The sequence below is a fragment of the Aotus nancymaae genome, unplaced genomic scaffold, assembly GCF_030222135.1.
Source record: "Aotus nancymaae isolate 86718 unplaced genomic scaffold, 86718_ANA_hifiasm-v0.15.2.pri h1tg000138l, whole genome shotgun sequence".
Classification (NCBI taxonomy): Eukaryota; Metazoa; Chordata; class Mammalia; order Primates; family Aotidae; genus Aotus; species Aotus nancymaae.
The window spans coordinates 535458-556195 of record NW_026988553.1 but is presented as its reverse complement, the minus strand read 5'-3'; the positions used below and the strand labels follow the sequence as shown (position 1 = coordinate 556195).

General features: G+C 37.1%; 1 protein-coding gene across 1 annotated transcript in view; it reads right to left on the bottom strand.

The window, feature by feature from the left end:
• PASD1 (PAS domain containing repressor 1) overlaps positions 1–19945 on the bottom strand; it is a 59302-nt gene extending 39357 nt beyond the window's left edge. Inside the window, exons 1-6 of the mRNA XM_064371526.1 lie at positions 19918–19945; positions 12741–12829; positions 5685–5774; positions 2454–2553; positions 1905–2015; positions 459–589 (exon numbers count right to left, since the gene is read on the bottom strand). Coding sequence (XP_064227596.1) covers positions 459–589; positions 1905–2015; positions 2454–2553; positions 5685–5774; positions 12741–12829; positions 19918–19945 — 549 coding nt within the window. The remainder of the gene's footprint in view (positions 1–458; positions 590–1904; positions 2016–2453; positions 2554–5684; positions 5775–12740; positions 12830–19917) is intronic.
• Positions 19946–20738: the final 793 nt, after the last annotated feature.

Genomic DNA, 20738 nt, shown 5'->3' with positions numbered 1-20738 from the left:
TCCAAAGTGAATTCTTTTTAGAGCTAGAATTTGTGAATGCCATATTACAGAACACAAAGTGAGCAAAAGCCTTTACAATCAGCTACCCAAAGGGGCTGTGATGGAGCTGCCTCAAAACTCACCCGGTATCAGAAGCCTTCCTTTATCTACCTACCAAAATGCTCATTTCTCTTAATGTGTTCCAGTCCCCAGCACCTACATTTTATAATATTTTATATTATATCAAGAATCCTTGTAAATAATTGTGTATCTTGTTCAACTGTGCCTAAATTTTCACTGAGATGTTCACCTTCTGAAACATAGGCACTGATTTTCCTTATTAACGTATCCTAACACAACCCTCTGCACACACTGAGTAATTTAGCAATGTCCAGTTGCTGAGAGATGAAAAAGGAAATGACCCTTCAAAGAAAGCCCCCATCGCCACAATGGGGGAAGCACAAACACAGTATACTCACCTGCAGAAGCTGAGTCCTGAGAATACAAACGGTTCCTATAAGATAAAAATGATCCTCCCAAGAAAGATGTAAAGGAGACAACTCAGCATAGCGGCGGCTGGAACAGAAACTACTAAAGAACACAGCAGACTCTGAGGAAGATAGACACACATGTGGCAACAGAAAGGTGGATCAGTTAAACAAGAAGACAAACACCTGCCACATCCATGTACTGTTTGCTACCCCATTGACTATTTTCAGAATTCTGAGCCATGGGATTTTTCCTGTCTTCTTTCCTTTTCAGCCATCCTCCCCACCAAAACATAAAGAAATCATTACTGAAAATCAAATGTTGAGACTTAAGGTTAGTTTTCAGTCTTTTGTTATTACCCTGTGAATGGACATTTTAGTCTCCAAAAGAAATGTGGCTCCTCTCTTTTATATAGATCACATGGGTAGAAAGAGAGAGAGAGAAAGAGAGAGAGAGTGTGTAATCTTGCATACATAGTCAAGTAAGATTTTTTCAAAAGATGTGACCATTAATTTCCAAGAATTGTGACAAATATATCAGCCAGCTTTTGCATGACTTAATTTTATTTATTTATTCATTTTTCACATCTTCACCAATATTTGGTATTATTCACACTTCTAATTTTTCCCATTCTGATGGGTATAGAGTGTTAATGTCACTGGTTTTTAAATGTTTCATTCTTTGCTTATTAGTGAGTTTGAGTATCTTTTCATATATTTGTTAGCTATTTGGGTTATTTACCTCTGATTCAAGTCCCAGATGTTTTAATGGCTCCAAACCAGTTAATGTTACCTAATTTATGTTAATTTCTCAGCTTGCAGCTTCTGAAACCTCAAAATTTATAAAATAGACCCTATATCCACACACAACAAAAATTTGGGTTTTTGTTTGCTGTAAATGGCACATTTTTGTCCATTCAAATTCCCAGAAAGATGATAAACCTACTCATTATTCCTCTAGGCCAATGGCCAGGACTTTACTGATCACTTCATTGATCTCTAGGTTTTATATACTGGTGCTTGACTGGGTATTAGAATTCCAGACTCCAGCCAATGGAGCCTATGCATGACTTAAAATCCACTGAGGCCACCATTTTCATACTGCTTTAAACTTTGATTTCTGGTACACATAGAGTCCCCTTTATTTTCAGCTTGGATATGTATTAAATGTCTTTTGTTATATTTTTGCAATCATTTCTTTGTTTTATAAAAAGAAAGAGCCATGCTTAACTCAGTGTATCATGATTTGGTATGATCCCCACCTTGTACATTTCACTGTTAATTTTTTTAAGGTATAATTAATGTGAGTAGTCAGAAACTGTGGTCTTAGAGATATCAGACAGTTTGCAACTGCCAAGCAGAAGAGCATTTATGTTAGTAATGAAAGGCTACGTAACTCATGAATGTCATATGGATAATATAAACAGAATTGCTTACCATCAGAAACATATTTTACATTCAAAATGAATTTCACATATTCATAAGCAGGACCATCACCATATTCAACATTTCCTCTTTTTAAATGACAGCAAAATTCAATATGTGTTTCTATTAAAAAGAGAACAAATATAAAACAAATCTACATTTATACTTTACCATATTCTACTGGATTATTTCACATGACGAATGTCTTACTTAGACTAGATTTTACAAAAATATTATTTTCTTTCCACAAACATTAGCACTTACACAGCTATCTATGGTATCAGTAGAGTAGGGCACTAGCTAGAACACTATACACAATGGTCCATTCTTTACATAGCACTAATGCAATTGTACTAATGCTATAATAATCAGGGCCCATGGTGAAGAATAAGATTTATTGGAGGAGAGATTTTTTAATACTAGAAAAATAGATTGTAATATTATATAAAAGTAAATTAATATATGATATATGCTCTAATAACTTTTAAAAAATTAACCCATTGAGTGATTGTTACTTGTCCCTTAAAACCTAAGAATTTATTACTTTTAAAAAATACATACCTGAGTTTGACAAAGGATATTCGAGAATAATCTTTTGTGAGACTTCATTTTTCTCTTCATCAGGCAGAAGGTTTAATAATTTTTTGTCCACAATCTCAGGCTGGAAGGAGAGGAGAGGAGGAGGTGAAGGGGGAAAGGAGGGGAAAAGGAGAAAGTAAAGCTTTTTATCTGTGTTAATACTGTTCAGTTCCTCTATCTCCTTACCTCCAGTAAGCTTATGCTCTGCCCTACCTCAGCCATCTACGGTTATACCTGTTGTACCTCTAAAAAATACAATTCACATTATCCTACTCTAATGACACCACCTCCTACCTTTTCAATGTGCTCATACAAGTACACCTCTCCAATAATTATTCCATCCACTGAGACCTCTAGTCCATTCCTATCACATTTTTGCTGTGCATAATCTTCATCAAATCGTGATCTTTCCCTATCGAGCTCGGATTCCGTGGCCATTGTAATCATTCCTATGTGTTCTTTCCCTCTACCGTATTTGCCTGGGAAAATGTTGACTCTGGTTGCTTCCAACCTTTCATTTACCCTACACCTTCACCCAAGCAATTGCATGTAGATGACGAAAAACCCACAACCAAGCAGTATATTATTTGAAATACATTTTCAACTCTGCCCCAAAATCATGTATTTAGACAATTTGCTCCCCTACTCTTTTTCCTCCTTCAAACCTCAAATCCCCAGCCTTCCTTCATTTTCAGCTGACCTCATTTCTTATTTCAGTAAAAAAAAATGGGCAATGTCAACATCTGACACCAAAACTACCAACCTATTTGTTCTTGTGCCTACAGACATGCTTTCCCTCCTTTTCCAATGAATAAGCTCCTAACTAAATTTAAGTCCTTCACCTGCGCACTGCGTCCCATTTTCTGTAGACTATCCAAAGACACTGTTCTAGAAATTCTCACCCTATTCCACACATCAAGTTTTCTTTACCTCTCTACTGGGTATTCCCATAAGCATACAAAATGCTGTATTATAGTTGCTGTAATATCTGTCTATCTATCTGGTCATTACACATTCTTTGCAAGTATCAAAGTATCACATGCATGCCATAAATATGTACAAATATTATGTATCAACAAGAAATTTTTTAAGTAATCAGGAAAACAAAACCAACAACACAAAATTCTAAAAACGCATAACCTTCCTTTACATTACCACGTCTCCCTTCAGTTATAACTCTACTTATCTGGTCCACTTTGGAACAAAATTTCCTGAAACAAACTAAACTTGTCCCCTTCCATTTCTTCACTTCTCACTCTTTCTTGAAACCACACTAATGAAGTTTATATCTAACCACTCCACTGAAACTGCTTTTGTCAAGGTCATTAATGACCTCCATATTGCCAAATCAAATCATCACTGTTCAGCCCTCATTTTACCAAGCATGTCAGCATTTGAGGCAGTTGATCCTTCCTCTTCTCTTGAAGCATTTACTTAACTTCCAGGACACCACGCACATAAGGATATGCTTCCACCTCAAAGGCTATTCCTTCACAGTTTGCTAGACCTTACTCTTGCTTCCTGAATACTAGGCATCAGAGTGCCAGGGCTTAGTCATTAGGCCTGTTTCCCTACATGGTGTCTTCCAGTTCCACCTCATTAAATACCACCTATCTGTTAGTGATTCGCAGATACTCATCCCTTGCCCACATGATAACTCAACTTGGATGTCTAATAGGATTTCAATTTTAAGATATCCAAAAGAACTCCTGATCTTTTCTTTGACAAAATATGTTCCTCTCTCAGTTTTCAGTAATGGCAACCACCATTTACCCATTTACTTGTCCTTGATTTGTCTTTTGTCTCTCAAATTTAACATCTTAAAAGATTATTGCCCTTCTATGATTTAATTATACTAAACTGCAATCTGATAAATATCTCTACTATTTGCATTTTATTCAGCTGTTTTCATATCCTACAAATATAAGCTGAATTTGGAAATGTAAACTGTTTTTTGAAGAATGAAAGAGAATTGGAAATAAAAGAGATTGATTCTAGCATCTGTAAGTTTTTTTTTTAAAGAGTATAAAGACTGTGAGTTTCCAAGAAGGCCACAGAACATGCCAACTGGCCTGGCTAAACTAGTGAAATGTTTTTAATCCACTTCCAACCTAACTACAGGATAATCTAACCTAGCTTCTATTAATTTCCACATTCCAAACTTGAGTACTATAGATCTCTGGATCAGGGCTTGTCAAGTTCTTGAGACAACTCTGTGGAATGAGGAATATTTAAAACAACAACAGAGATGATTGTTTTACACTACTACCAATAGCGCATAGGGTTTCAATTTCTTCATATCCTCTCCCAAAACCTTTTGTTAACACAACCATGCCAATGGCAGACAGTTTGTTTGGCAGGACTGTTGTTGGTAAATGTATTATGGGTAACCCCTGTTCAAACACATATATAAGTGGAATATGAAGGCCTTGCTACAGACTGAATGTTTATGTCCACCAAATCTTTATATATTGAAATCATCTAACTCTCAATGTGATGGTATTATATTAAGAGGTGGAGCTTTTGGAGATGCTTAATGGGATTAGTGTCCTTATAGAAGAGACCTCTAGGCTGGGCATGGTAGCTCACAGCTGTAATCTCAGCACTTTGGGAGGCTGAGATGGGCAGATCACTTGAGGTCAGGAGTTTGAGACCAGCCTGATCAACATAGTGAAACTTCGTCTCTACTAAAATCGTAAAAATTAGCCAGATGTGGTGGTGCGTGCCTGTAATCCCAGCTACTCAGGAGGCTGAGGCAGGAGAATTACTTGAACCCGGGAGGCAGAGGTTGCAGTGAGCCGAGATCGCACCACTGCACTCCAGCCTGGGTGACAGAGCGAGACTTCGTCTCAATAAATAAATAAATAAATAAGACCCCAAAGAGCTCCCTTGCTTCTTCTACCATGTGAGGTTATAGGAAGAATAGAGATGTCTCTGAACCAGAGAGTGGGCCTTCACTAGACACCAAATCTGTTGGCACGTTGATCTTGGACTTCTCAGATTCTAAAACTGTAAAATATAAATTTGTGTTGTTTACAAAGACACTCAATCTATAGTATTCTGAAACCAATGGAAATGACAATAAAACAGGGGCACGTTTTGACAACATTGAAAACATCTTCTGTGATGAGTTTTATGCTCCTGAAAATAAATAATAAACCCCTAAGCAACAAACCAGAATGATCCACTTTCCCAAAAGTAGGAAGAACTTACTGATACATGTCCAAGAATAGAAGAGATGTTTTCATCCACATAAATGATCACTCCATCTGTGCTCAGTGCAATCATAAAGCCATCTAATGACTAATGATGGGAGAATAATAATGTAATTAAATAGTGGAACAATAATAAAATGATAGCTTTATTTCTAAATGCATAAATAATTATAATAGCACACTGAAAATGTATTGCAGTCCTTAAATGTCAATAAAGTAGGCACAGACTTAATTAAAATTCCATTATTCTGCCTCCTACACAGAATCTACTTAACCTTAAGCATGAAATGTTTATCAAATGATGTGTTATTTAAACAAACAAATTTCAATATACACACAATTAACATGAAATTCTCTAACACAAGCCAAAAAGATTCATTTCTGTGTGTAGGTTGTTTCACTTTTAGAACACTTAATTTCAAAAATGTTAAAAATATTTTAAGGACATTTCCCTTTGTGGTTAGGTTAGTCATCTCCTTATAAATATGGATATGCCCATCACTTCCCTGCTGTATAATGGATTCAATAGCCAGACAAACGTCTCCTGGTAGAGAATATCTAAAATGATGAATAAAACTTATTTTTCAAAACAGAACCAAGCTATTGGTAAAGGGAAATAATCTGGCATCAAAAATGACTACGTTGTGAGAATTATGACATCAGAGAATATCAGACCCTGTATTTGCCTTGAGACTATCTTCCCAAAGCTGATGGCCTAAAGTTTAGGGGACAAAAGCAAAGCCGAGGCCTGTACAAGGTAGGAGGTGAAATCAAAGATTACAACATAAAGCCAAGTCTCCAAAAGGGTGACACCTTCAACAGGTGAAACAGAAAAATCTTATCCAATGAAAGGAGACAGGGAATGTGCATGCCTGCCTCAGCTTCAGTCCTGGGAAGAGTATGAAAAGAGAAAATAGCCAACTTTAACAGGTGCTAAACAGAAGCCCACGCTCACACAAACTTGGAGGTAGAATTCATACACTACCTGTGTGGACCTCAACAATCAAAGTCTAATATTTAGTTTAATGTGGTACTGACCCCATATGTCTAACAAAAGGAAATCAAAATCACACCTAGAGAGTTATTTTAAAATGAGTGTTCAAAGAATTCCAGCAGATAAAGTTACAAACAATACGAGCTTATAATAAAAAATAAAACACAGGAAGAGATGAAACATTACAAACAAGAGGCAATAGACATAATAAAATGTAGACTCATATTTTAAAAATAACAGATATTGGAATTATCAGATACAGAATACAAAATAAGTATGCTTAATAGGCTTAAATAAATAACAAAGGACACTACAAATATGAAGAAGCAAGAGACTCAAAACTGACTAATGAGATATAAAACATAATCAAACAAAATGTCTATAAATGATATTACCATCAAAATTAGACACTTAATGTATAGGTTAAACAGTATGTTAGAACACAGCCATAAATAAAATTTTTGAACTGGGAAGAGCTGGAGAAACGGCTCAGAATGTAACACTAGAAGACACACAAATGGAAAATAAGACAATTTAATTTCACCGAAAAGAGAATGAGAAAGTCCAACATATGTCTGATTAGCGTTCCAGAAGGAAGTAATATAACAGAGAAGAGGATATACTTAATGAGATACAGGTTGAAAATTATCCAGAAGTAATAAAATACACCAATCTTAATATTCAGGAAGCCCAAATAATTGCAAGCAGGATTCTACATTTGGATAAAGTCATGAAATCCTCAAACCCATTAGGATGGGCTATGATTAAAACAAAACAGAAAGTTTTGGGACTGGATATGAAGAAATTGAAACCCCTATGCACTATTGGTCGTAGTGTAAAATGGCAAAGCTGCTATAGAAAACTCTACGGCAGTCTCTCAAATAACTAAACATAGGACTATCATGTGAGTCAGTATTTCCACTTCTGGGTGTATACCAAAAAAAAAATCCTGAAAGCAGGGACTCAAACAGATATGTGTACACCTATGCTCACAGAAGCATTATTCATAATGGCCAAAAGGTGTAAACAATCTAAATGTGCAACAGATGAATGGATAACCAAAATGTGTAACAAACAATTATTACTCAGTCTTAAAAGGAAAGAGAATTTTGCCACATACTACAACATGGATGAAACATGAAGATATTATGCTAAGTGAAACACGTCACCAAAGGACATTACTGTATGATTCCATTTATATTAAGTTCCCAGGATAGCAAAATTGATTGATAGATGCAGGAAGTAGAATGGTGGCTACCAAGAACTTGGAGAAAATGAGAATGGGGAGTTACTGTTTGAGTACAGAGTTTCAGTTATGCAAGCTTTAAAAGCTGGAAATGGATGGTGGTGATGGTTGCACAAAATGTGAATGTACTTAATGCCATTGAACTCCATATTTAAAAGTGATTAAAATGATAAATTCATGTTATATAAATTTTACCACAATAAATAACAGGACAAATAATAAGTTATTATGGAGATTAGAAAGTATTTATAATAAAATAGTTTTTAAATACTACTTATCAAGAACAGTGAAATGCAGCTAAAACAACACTTGGAAATCTTTGCTTAAATGTACATATTAGAAAAGAAAACTGGTGACAAATCAATGAATTAAATAATCTAAAATTGTTAGAGAACAAAATATGAACCCAAAAAGTAGAGTAAGTAAATAATAAAACTAAAAGCAGAAATTAATAAAATAAAAACATAAAGACACAATGGAGAGAATCAAGAAAGTTAAAAGTCAATTCTTTGAAAAGAACATTAAAATTGACAAACCTCTGGTAATATGAATCATTAGTAGTGAAAAGTGGGTATCATTACAGAAGCTTCAGACAAGAAGACAACAAGGGAAAATTATGAACAACTTTATGCCAATAAATTTGAAAGAAATTCTTAGAAAAACATAAATTACAAAAAGTGACTTGGAAAGAAGTAGGAAATATGACCAATCACATCACCATTAAGGAACAGAATCATTAGTTTAAAATATTCTCTTATCTTTGTAATGTTTCTCCTTCATAGCATGCACAAAAATGAATTCAAAAAGTATAAACACATTAAATATAATAGATAAAATGTTAAAGCTTTTGAAATAAAAGATAAGATATTATATTTATTACCTTGTGGTAGATAAGGATTTCTTAAACAAGAAAATAAACACCCTTTGACTGGTACATTTGATTACTTTAAAATTAATAATTTCTGTTTGTCAAGTCATTTTAAATGGTGAAAAGGTAAGCTACAAACTAGCACAAGAAATTTGTAACACATAACTAGCAAGTGATTAGTTTCCAGAATCTATTTTAAAAATCTCCAACATATGAATAGTTAGAAAGAACAATACCATAAGAAACTGAGCAAAGGCTAGAAACAAGCATCTTACAGAAGAGGAAACACAAATGGCCTCAAAATTTGTGAAAAGATGCTCATTGTCATTTGTAATGAAACAGGGCACCATTCCATTTCCACCTAATTGACAAAAATTTAAAAATTAGACAATAAATTATTAGCAATGATGTGGAGTAATAAGAACTTTCATCCCTACTACTGGGAATATAAATGACAGTAAAATACACAGTGAAACACAGCCACTTGAAAAGCAATTTGTCACTTTCATGTAGAGGGAAGCCATCCTATCACTCCACCCTACCCTCCAGCAATCTCACTCCTAGATGTGCACCTAGAAACACTCTTGCTTGTATGGAAGAGGATATATGAACAAAAATGTTCAAACCAGAACTGCTCACAATAACAAAAACCTACAGCTATACAAAACCCAGTTTATGCGCCTCTTCAAGATTCATACCCCATCCCACTTTCAATCAAGCCAGGGATGTTAGCTCTGCTTTTGCAGTCCCAGTCTAGTCTCCTAACTCCACCAACAGGAGGGGCTTCAGTATCCATCCAAAGTGACTGGATTCATGAAAGCTGTAAACTTCATCCACCTTAGGGCATGGGATCTGGGTACCGCAGTGGGTTTCCAGAAAAGCCAGGTAACCCAAAGGACAGAATGTAAACGTCCATGTAAACATCCATGTGACTTTTGACTAATGACAGGAGATAGAAAGGAAGTGGTAGACACAATATTTTCCCTTCTTCCCCTATACAGACTATTCCAAGGTGTGGTGCCTTTTATATAGTTTAAGAGTGACTGAACAACCCACTGTGTGTTCTTCTGAAGCTGTATCCAGCTTGGTAATAAACCACCCTATATTTCAATTCCCTTCTTCTTTGCCTTACTTTTCCCCTCACCCTCACTATCCTGAGATTGCATATCCCACTAAAACCTTAGCATATAAGTTTTGCTTCATCCTCTACTTCCTAAGGAGCATGAGCTAAAACAGATTTCAGGGGCCTATTAACAGTAGGATGGGTAAGTAATTGTGTAGCATGTTCTAACAAGAATACAGAAGTAAAAATGAATGCACTAGATTTACATGCACTGTCATGGATGAATTGAAAAAGAAAGGTTGAGCAAAAATATCAAGTCAGAGAAGAATACATACAATATAATTCCATTTATATAAAGGTGAACATAATGCAAAAGAAAACAACATATCACTTAGAGATGCATACACATGTCCTAAAAATACAAAGCAAAGTAAAGGAAGATCGACACAGAACTCAGGAAATGGTAGGAAAGAAGTGGTGTAGAAGAAGATTATGGCAAAGGAGTTTCAAAGAATCCGATAATGCTCTATTTCTTAAGCTCAGTGTTACCTGTAGTTTTTTTTAAACTGTTCATATATGTTATATACATTTTTGTAAGATACAATTTTAAGTAAAAGCTTTTAAAATTGGGTGTTTGCTATTTCCTATTAGACATCAAAAGATGACATCCGAAACTGCCACATGCCTGAAGTGAACTTCCAAACACATAGGTTCAGAAAAGAGTCTAGGCAGATCTGGTAAAGCGCTTTGCTCCTCTACTCATTTTCTGTATATCTGCTTGCTTTTGGCATTTTGATTACCACATTCTCTACTGAGATGGTTTGCTCTGAGTTAGTCTGGACACCTATGGGCTGGTGCGTGGGTGAGAAAACATGGTGTACTACTCAGCTGTGCTACTCAACAGTCTTGGATTTGGGCAAGGCACAAGTTCTCCTAGCTTTGGTCTCCTCTTTCCTACAGTAAGAGGGATTGACATCATTATTAAGTTAATCATAAACTTCTTGTGAGGATGAAATTAGCTACTCTATATGAGAGCACTGTGTAGGTAGTTACGCAGATGTCAAGAGGCTGTTACGTTTGACCAACAGTATGGCAAACAGGAAGGAAACATCCAAAGCTAAGTCATTGCTCTAAAATACAAGCCATAAGGAACAAAGCCACCTCACTCTCTTGCTCTCCAAACTCCACTTTCTTTCATGCTTCAAAAGAACAGCCAAAGCTGTAATGAAACTGGAAAGTAAAGACAAAGAGCCTCTATTGTCTCTCTTCTCAGATTCCCTGATGTTTCCATCTCTCTGGTTAAAGTCAGCTCTGATTAGCTAGACTGAGATAGCTTGTTTATTGCATGAAAAAACTTCATGAATAAGGAATAGGATTTTCCAGGAAATTAGTAAAGCCTAATGGAGGGGAAAAAGTGAAAAAGAGGGAATTACCCAAGATATTCTGATCCTTCCAGTTGAATGTCGTATATTCCGTAGTTGTGAACATAACTATCCCTGTATGGTATTGTTACACTTTGTCTAGCTCCTAAAATATTTCAAATAAGCATCTGGTTTCATAAAATTAGTAACAGGATTTCACATAACACATTTTAAGTCCTCTATTTAGCAAATATTTGTGTATAAGATCCCTAAAACAAAACTCCTAATAAAATTGAGAGAGGGCCAGGTACAGTGACTCACGCCTGTAATCCCAGCATTTTGGGAGGCCAAGGTGGATTGCTTGAGCCCAGGAGCTCAGGAAACCAGCCTGGGTGACACAGTGAGATCTTGTCTCTATAAAGAATAATAAAAAATAATTAGCTGAGCATGGTAGTGTGCACCTCTGGTCCTAACTACTTTGGGGGCTGAGGTGGGAGGATCACTTGGGGCCAGGAGGTTGAGGCTGCAGTGAGCCACGATCATATAACTGCACTCCAATCTGGATGACAGAGTGAGACCCTGTCTCAAAAAAGAAAAAAAAAGTGAGAGTTTGTTGCTTGAAAGGAAGAAAGATGAAGTGGAGTATTAAAATATGGCTCCACTCATTCACAGTTAGTAGAATTTTGCCTCTAACATTGGGATAGGTTTGAAAAGATTCACTCATACGATGCCTTTCTCAGACCCCATTATGACCACTAATGGTCATAGTGCTGGGTGGTCAGCCAGTACCGAAGGGGAAAAGGGACTGGACTCATAATTTCCGGGCATCTAATGTGTGCCAAACACTGTACTATAAATTTTCATACATGTTTACTTTATTTTATTCTCACATCATCTCAGCAAGATAAAGATATTTTATTCTCACATAATCTCAGTGAGATAAAGATAAAGATAAAGAAAGAAATCAAGGCTCAGAGATGGTAACTCAGTCAAGACACACAGCAAGTAAGTAATAAAGGCAAAATCTGTATCCTTATCTGTCCGCCTCAAAGGACTGTGGTCCTTCAGGGTGGTTGTGGCTTGTGAAACTAACTGGTTCTCTTGGAGATAGGAACTATAAACACCTTACATTCTTGAGGGAGAGAAAACTACCTGAAGGCTAATTCATTAGAGTATAGCAATCTATGTTGAATGAGTCTACCAGATAACCACTTAACTTGCCACTAACCTATGCAGAGACTTGTTTGTGTTTGTTGTAACTCAAAATCAGGGGTTCTCAAAATTCAGTTGGCGTAAGCAGCATCTGGGGAGCCTGGGAGAAATACAAACTCCTGGCCCTCAAAGGTTTGAGATTCTGTTTCAGACGATTTAAGTTAGGTCCCGGGAATCTGTATTTTTATCAAGCTCCCTGGGTGATTCTGATGCATATGATATTCTAATCACACTTTGACGAACACTATTCGTTGTCATCTATTATATGTATTCAACATATGAAGTAATCAAAGAACAAAAGCCCTCTTACCTGAAGCGTCATTTGGTTGAATTCATCATAGGTACGAAATGATGGCATCCAGTTTAATTTTTTTTGAGAGCTTTCTGGATTGACTTTATCTTTTTAGAAAAAAAGAAGAAAAGACAGAACAATGTCACATTAAAATAATTAGCTATGGGTATTAGATTTTTCAAAGTTATACTTAATTTATAGAAAAGACTCATGAGAAAATGCTGAGTGCTAATGAAGGATCTGATGTCGACTAACTAATTGTATATAAATGATCATAAAAACAGAAGTGTTTGGAATTGAAAAAGACTTTGAAGATCATCCAATTCAATTTCTGCCACACACATCATGACCCGTCCAAAAATTTTATGATTTTTCAACTTCTAGTTCTTTTTTTGTTCTCTTGAGTTCTACCAAAACTCAGTATCCATAATCTGCCAGGTAAGTCAAGGGCTCTAAGCAGATCCAGACCCCCAAAGCCCTCCCCTAGTCCTGACTAAATTATGGAACTTCACTGTTTACTTTATCTATTTAAGCTTTAAGCAAGGCCCTTAAATAGAATATCTTCAAGTCTTATCTTTTACCTTTTCAAAGCTACTGGTACTGACCTTTCCCCCATCTGTCCTATCACGTTCTTCAAGGTTTTCTGGTTTCCCCAATGGGAAGTGTTTCTGCTGCTGTGCTTAGTCTTTGCTGTCAACATGTGCCCCTCTCTACCTCTTCAACTCCACCTACTCCACTAACTTCACTAGCAAAGGGATTTCACTAACACAGCCCTCCAATCTCAAGTTATTTTAATGCTTCATGTCAATAAACATTAGTTCCTTCTCCTTAAAGAAAAATGAGACCCATCACATACAACTTTGATCTCCATTAAAAGCGTAAAATCCTATGACAAGGATAATTTTGACAGTGGCTATTGCTTTCTTGACAGGCATGAGTCTTTGACCCTTTTCTAGGAGTAGGGTTGGGTAAGAGGGAGGCCATGCATAAGGAGAGCTTTAGAGCCCTCGCTGATGAGGGAATAAAAATAGGGTGTGGAACTGCACGTTCTCACTCATAAATGGGTGTTGAACAATGAGAACACATGGACACAGGGAGGGGAACATCACACAATGGAGTGTGTTGGGGTGTGGAAGGATAGGGGAGGGATAGCTGGGAGTCGGGAGGTTGGGGAGGTATAACATTGGGAGAAATGCCTGATGTAGGTGACAGGGGAATGGAAGCAGCAAACCACCGTGGCATGTGTGTATCTATGCAACAATCCTGCAAGTTCTGCACATGTACCCCAGACCTTAAAGTACAATTTAAAAAATAGGGTGTGTAACTGGGTGTGAAATAAGAGTAACATGAAAAGTAAACCATGCCAACTGCATAAATGCTTCAAGATCAGTGATCCTGACCACTGTCCCAGTTTGGAGACTCAATTCTAGGCACAGCTCTTCAAATTCAGGAAACAACCCATGACACTCTTCCGTAGTCAATTTCTGGAGAAATTTATCCATTGCCTTCCAGTTCCATTTAATAACTTTCATCTCCTATACTTCATTCAAAGAAATAAAACAATAGGGGAGTCCGTATATTGCCAAGAAAGGATAACCAGTGTATTTTATAAATAAACTACAAAGGGCTTTTCTACTTTAATATTACCCGTGAACTTGTTTTTGTTTACCCTCTACAGTGTATATCATACAAATTCTTCATCATATCCCCAATGTCTGACATGGTACTTAAGTCATAGCAGGGATTCAGTACTTGTTGTTAAAAACATTTATTTAAAAAATGTTTACAGAGCTCCTGCTATGTGTCATATTCTGCTTTAGAGGTTCAGGATACAGTATAAACAAGAAAAACAAGGTGACTGTTCTTTTGTATCTTACAGACTGATGGAGCAGTGTGAACAAATAATCAACACATAGAAAACAGAACAGACAGTTTCAGGTATCTGCACGTACAATAATTGGTAAGAATGAGTGATCAAGAAAAGCCTTAGTAGGAAGGTGACATCTGATCTGTTTGTCAGATTTGTCAAACTCTTGTCAGATTTGATTGACAAGAAAGCAACCATGTGAAGATATGGGACCAAACCGTCTCAGGTTGATGAAGCAGTAAGTGCAACATGAAGCAGGAAATAATTTTCCCTATTTAAAGAGAAGAAAGGATCCCAGAGTGGCCGCAGTGGGATGACCAGGGGGTAAAGTAGTAGGAAATGAAGCCTGAGAGATAAGAAGGGCCAGATCATGTACGGTATATGGTAAGAAATTGATATTTTATTCTGAGTGAAACATGAAGTGCTTTTAATTATTATTATTTTGAGACAGAGTCTGGCTCTGTCTCCCAGGCTGGAGTGCAGTGGCGCAACCTCAGCTCACTGCAACCTCCAGCTCCTGGGTTCAAGCAATTCTCCTGCCTCAGCCTCCCGAGTAGCTGGGACTACAGGTGCCTGCCACCACACCCAGCTAATTTTTAGTATTTTTAGTAGAGATGGGATTTCACCATGTTAGCCAGGCTGGTCTTGAACTCCTGACCTCAGGTGATCCACCCACCTTGTCCTCCCAAAGTGCTGGGATTACAGGTGTGAGCCACTGAGTCCAGCCCATGAAGTGCTTTTAAGCAGGAGAGTGACATGGTAGGTTTTTACAAGATCCCTACGACTATTGGTTGCAAACAGAATGAAGTGGGGAGCAAAGGTAGAAGCAGAATCTAGCTATTAACCTTCATCAAAAGTAAGAGATGAGGTAATGGGGAGATGCTGGACAAGGAATACAAAATTTCAGTTAGAATAAGTTCAGGATCTCTATTCCACGTCATGGTTACTATAGTAAATAACAGCATATTGTACACTTGAGAATTACTAAGAGAGTAGATTTTATGTGGTCTCATCAGAAAAAGGTAAGTATGTGAGATAATACATATGTCAATTAGCTGATTTAGCCATTCTACAATGTATGCATATATCAAAACACCATGTTCTATGCCATAAATCCACACAATTTTTATTGGTCAATTTAAAAAAGAAAAAGAAAAAAAAGTAAGAGATGATGGTGGCCTGGATTTGGGCGGTACATCAAGGCTACACAAATGGTGAGAAATGTATAGATATGAAACATATTGCAGAGGTAGAAGCTAAAAAAAATTTCAGAGGAATTGGATAAGATGGTAAATGAAGTGGAGGAAATAAGAATGATTTCTAGACTTTGTGCTTGTGCAGCTGGCAGAATGACTGGTGGTTGCCAGTTATTGATATGAAGAGAACCAGAAGTGGGGATGAGAGAGGCAATCCAGTGGAGGAGGATCAAGAGTTCCTTTATAGCCATGTTAACCTTTCTGTTTAATATCCAAGTGAAGACATCATGTATAAAACTCTTTTGATGATTTTATAAGTGCGATTCTCAGGTATGGAGCTCAAGTAGGAGTTCAGGGCTGGAGATAGATTTTAAAAGTGGAGGTCACTGACATCTACATAACGCTTCAAGTCAAGGGAATAGATGAGATAACGTGGAAAATGAGTACTGTGTAAATATAAAAGAGGAAGAAGTCCAAGGACTGAGCCATGGGCACATCCATGTTTAGAAGTTGAAAGGGGAGGAAGAAGTAAAAATACACAAAGAAGGAGTGGCCAATTCATATGGTTCGGCTCCATCCCCACCCAAATCTCATCTTCAGTTGTACTCCCATAATTCTCACATGTTTGAGGGAGGGGCCTGGTGGGAGATAATTGAGTCATGGGGGCAGTTTCTCCCATACTGTTATCATGGTAGTGAATAATCTCATGAGAGTTGATGGTTTGATAAGGGGAAACCCATTTTGCTTGGCTTTCATTCTCTCTTTTGCCTGCTGCGATGTAAGACGTGTCTTTCACTTTCCATCATGATTGTGAGGCTTCCTCAGCCATGTGGAGCTGTAAGTCCAATTAAACCTTTTTTTTTTTTTTTGTAAATTGCCCAGGCTCAGGTATGTCTTTATCAACAGCATGAAAGTGGACTAATACTACAGTGAACCAGAAAAGAAACCTGGTGATTGTGCTGTCCCGGAAGCTGAGAGAAAAGTGTTTCAAAAAGGAGGGAGTGGTCACATGTCCAATGTTTTTGAAAAGTCTAGAAGTGTGGAAAATTACCCAATTCACTCAAAATGAGGCCAGAATTCTCACCTCTCATCCAAACTAACTCTCTTTTCACCACACTTATCTGCCCCATGTATTATTTGTTCATGTATTTTCTAATCACTTGATTAAAATGAAGAGGTAAATATTTTGTTATAAAGAAAAAGAAAGATGAGTACAGTTAAAGGACCAAATAATTCAGCAATCTGAAGGTTACTGGTATTCCTGACAAAAGTAGTTGTATTAGAATGGTAGGCGCTAAAGCCTCAGTGAAGTGGATTGAAGAAAGAATGGGATGTGAGCCAGTGGAGACAGGGCTTATAAAATCATTTCAGTAAGTTTTTCTGTGAAGGAGGGCACAGAAATAGGGTAATACCCGGAGGTATCATGGGGTCAAAAAACTTAAGGTAAGAGATTATTACAGCATATTTACATATTTATGGGCATGACCCACTCAGATGTGTTGAGTTAAACCTTCTAAGTTAAACCTTAAAATATTACAGGTAATATTTTACAACCCCGGGGCCATGTTTCCCTCAGCAACATTAACCACATACCTTTAAGTGCTTAAGATACAGAAATTTGCATTATTTCCCACATGTGCTTCTATTAATTTTCATTTCCTTGGTCCACTTTTGCATAAATCTCAATCACGTTTTAAGTCTCAACCATATACAAACTTATGAATGGAAAGAAACAAACTATCTGTGTATTAGAAGGTATTTCAAGAGTTCCTCTAATCATTAATTCCTCCCAGAAAATGACTGAAGTAAAGTGAGACACCAAGTTGTCCCACTCCCAGCTAATTTTCAATGTGGCTAATTGAAAATCTATAAGGATGGCACAGGCTAAACAAATCAAACCTTTTTCCTTCTGTAAAAGGGTAGTAGTGCCCTGTGATGTTTCAGATTTGCCTCCTTTTACAGGATAGCCATGGGTTTGCAGCATTGTGCGCAGTCTTCTCAAGACAACATTTGGTTGGAACTTCTTTGACTTTCGGGGTTCATCAGATTCATCCCTAATCGAGAAAAAGAAAACCCGTTAGGCTTACTAATGGCAAGGGTCGGGCAGGGAATTCAGATGATGGAACAACAGAAGGTGAGAAAAGAGAAAGGGAGAAGTTAGTGTCAATATTTAAGCAAAAATCCAGTCCCTTGATTACCCATAGAGCAACAATAATAATCATTATTAAAATAAGGAAATGAAAGCCAACTTCATCTCCCTTTGCTGTGGGGCCCTTGAGGGTAGGGACCATATCTGTCTTTTCGTCTGTTCCAGAACAAAACCCAGCACAGTAACTGGCACAGTGGCCTAAGAATTACATAAAGTAAGTTCAAATTAATTTGAATTTAATGCTGGGTCTTTGTTCTACCACATATTATTGCCTGTTTTAACAAGAGTGTTTCTGATATAATAAAATTCTTTCTAAATGGTCTATAATTACTCAAGAGGCTCTTAAAAGCCAATGCTGCTTTTCAGAAGACTGAACCGTAAAATGCTAATTGAGTTTTTTTTAACTTTTAAAAACCACAGATCATACTGAAAACTTATGACAAAAGCTTTCTGATCAGTGTACTTAAATTTATTTTAGAAGTTCGATATGAAAAAATAAGTTAATTTATCTTCTCAAACATAAACGAATTTAAGCTGTAGGCAAGCCAAGGCTCAAAACGTATCAGGAATTGTATACTTGTCAGTTATTTGATAACCATTTATTTAGAGTCAGCTCTAGGCAGGCACTGTGCAAGGCATGGAGGACACAGTTTGAGGAAGAGGGCTGTTAGGTAAATAGGTAATGTGCTAAGTGTTATAGAGTTGGGCTGAGGGTTATGAAGAAAACCACTGGAGAAACCACATTTTTTTTATTGTACTTTAGGTTCTGGGGTACATGTGCAGATCATGCAGGATTGTTGCATAGGTACATACATGGCAAGGTGGTTTGCTGCCTCCATTCCCCCGTCACCTATATCTGGCATTTCTCCTCATGTTATCCCTCCCCAACCTCCCCACCCCTGCTGTCCCTCCCCTACCCCCACAACAGACCCCAGTGTGTGATGCTCCTCTTTCTGTGTCCATGTGTTCTTATTGTTCAATACCCGCCTATGAGTGAGAACATGTGGTGTTTGATTTTCTGTTCTTGTATCAGTTTGCTAAGAATTATGATTTCCAGATTCATCCATGTCCCTACAAAGGACATGAACTCATCCTTTTTTATGGCTGCATAGTATTCCATGGTGTATATCTGCCACATTTTCTTTGTCCAGTCTATCACTGATGGGCATTTGGGTTTGTCCCAGGTCTTTGCTACTGTAAACAGTGTCAAAATGACATATGTGTGCATGTGTCTTTATAATAGAATGATTTATAATCCTTTTGGTATATACCCAGTAATGGGATTGCTGGGTCAAATGGAATTTCTATTTCTAGATCCTTGAAGAATTGCCACACTGTCTACCACAATGGTTGAACTAATTTACACTCCCAGCAACAGTATAAAAGTGTTCCTATTTCTCCACATCCTCTCCAGCATCTGTTTGTCTCCTGATTTTTTAAAATATATTTTATTGTGTTTTAGGTTTTGGGGTACATGTGAAGAACATGCAAGATTGTTGCATAGGCACATACATGGCAATGTGGTTTGCTGCCTTCCTCCCCTCACCTATATCTGACATTTCTCCCTATGTTATCCCTCCCCAACTCCCCACCCCCCACCCTCCCTCCCCTAGTTCCCCACCACAGACCCCAGTGTGTGATGCTCCCCTCCCTGTGTCCATGTGTTCTCATTGTTCAACACCCACCTATGAGTGAGAACATGTGGTGTTTGTCTCCTGATTTTTTAATGATCACCATCCTAACTGGCGTGAGATGATATCTCAATGTGGTTTTGATTTGCATTTCTTTAACGACCAGTGATGATGAGCATTTTTTCATATGTTTGTTGGCCTCATAAATGTCTTCTTTTGAAAAGTGTCTGTTCATATTTCTCTGAGTGAGTTAGGCTTCCTTGAGGAAGTAGGATTTTGCTAGACGTGAAATGGGAACAAAGGACAAGGGAGAGGGCTTTGAGAGAAATGTCAGTCAGTTATGAATGCATACCTCTTCTCTTTTTCTCGCTCATCTTCATTCATTATTCAGTGGTATAAGGAAGACTTCTGAAATCAAAGTGAAGCAACATTTTACTAAGAAATCAATCTATGGTGAATCACGGTAAAGCAATAAGACTAATAAAATTCTCAATTGCTTATCACCTTTCCCTCAAGGAATGCCTACTTCTTTTAAAGACAGAATTTTAATAACACTTTCGTATGTTATGTAGATGTTGAAGACTTGCTTTGTTGTGTAATCCCCAATGAATATTTTTGACAATAACATTATAAATGAAGAATATATTTGTAAAATTTACAAAAACATTCTGTGGTTACACTACAAACAAATATTAGTAGGTTTAATTATATACCCCTAAATTTATTTAACTTTCACTAACTTTGAGAAAATTTAAGGAAGTGAAGACAGATGCAGTTTGAAAGCTTCATGCCCATGCCACAAAAGGGAAAATCTGCATTATTGTTGATGTTCACAGAAATCCTTGGCATATAAAACAATGGCCCTGAAATCACCGAAGTCCTCTGCTTTGAGTTGTACAATTAGACTCACACATCACCTCAAGGCCAAACCCTCAAGGTAGATGTCAATGGCATCACAATACATATGTGTCACAAAAAAGTGATATAAAATATAGAAAACATCCTTTAAATGTTCTCTAAGTAAGGGAAAGCTCAGGGAGTCAAACACTGGAAAGGTACTGAGCACAAAACATGAACCTGTGCTTGGCATTAATGCTCTCTTAGATAAAAAATAACCCGAACAGGGAAGTGAAACTAAAACTCACCACCTCTCCCTATGTATAGCCAGAACTT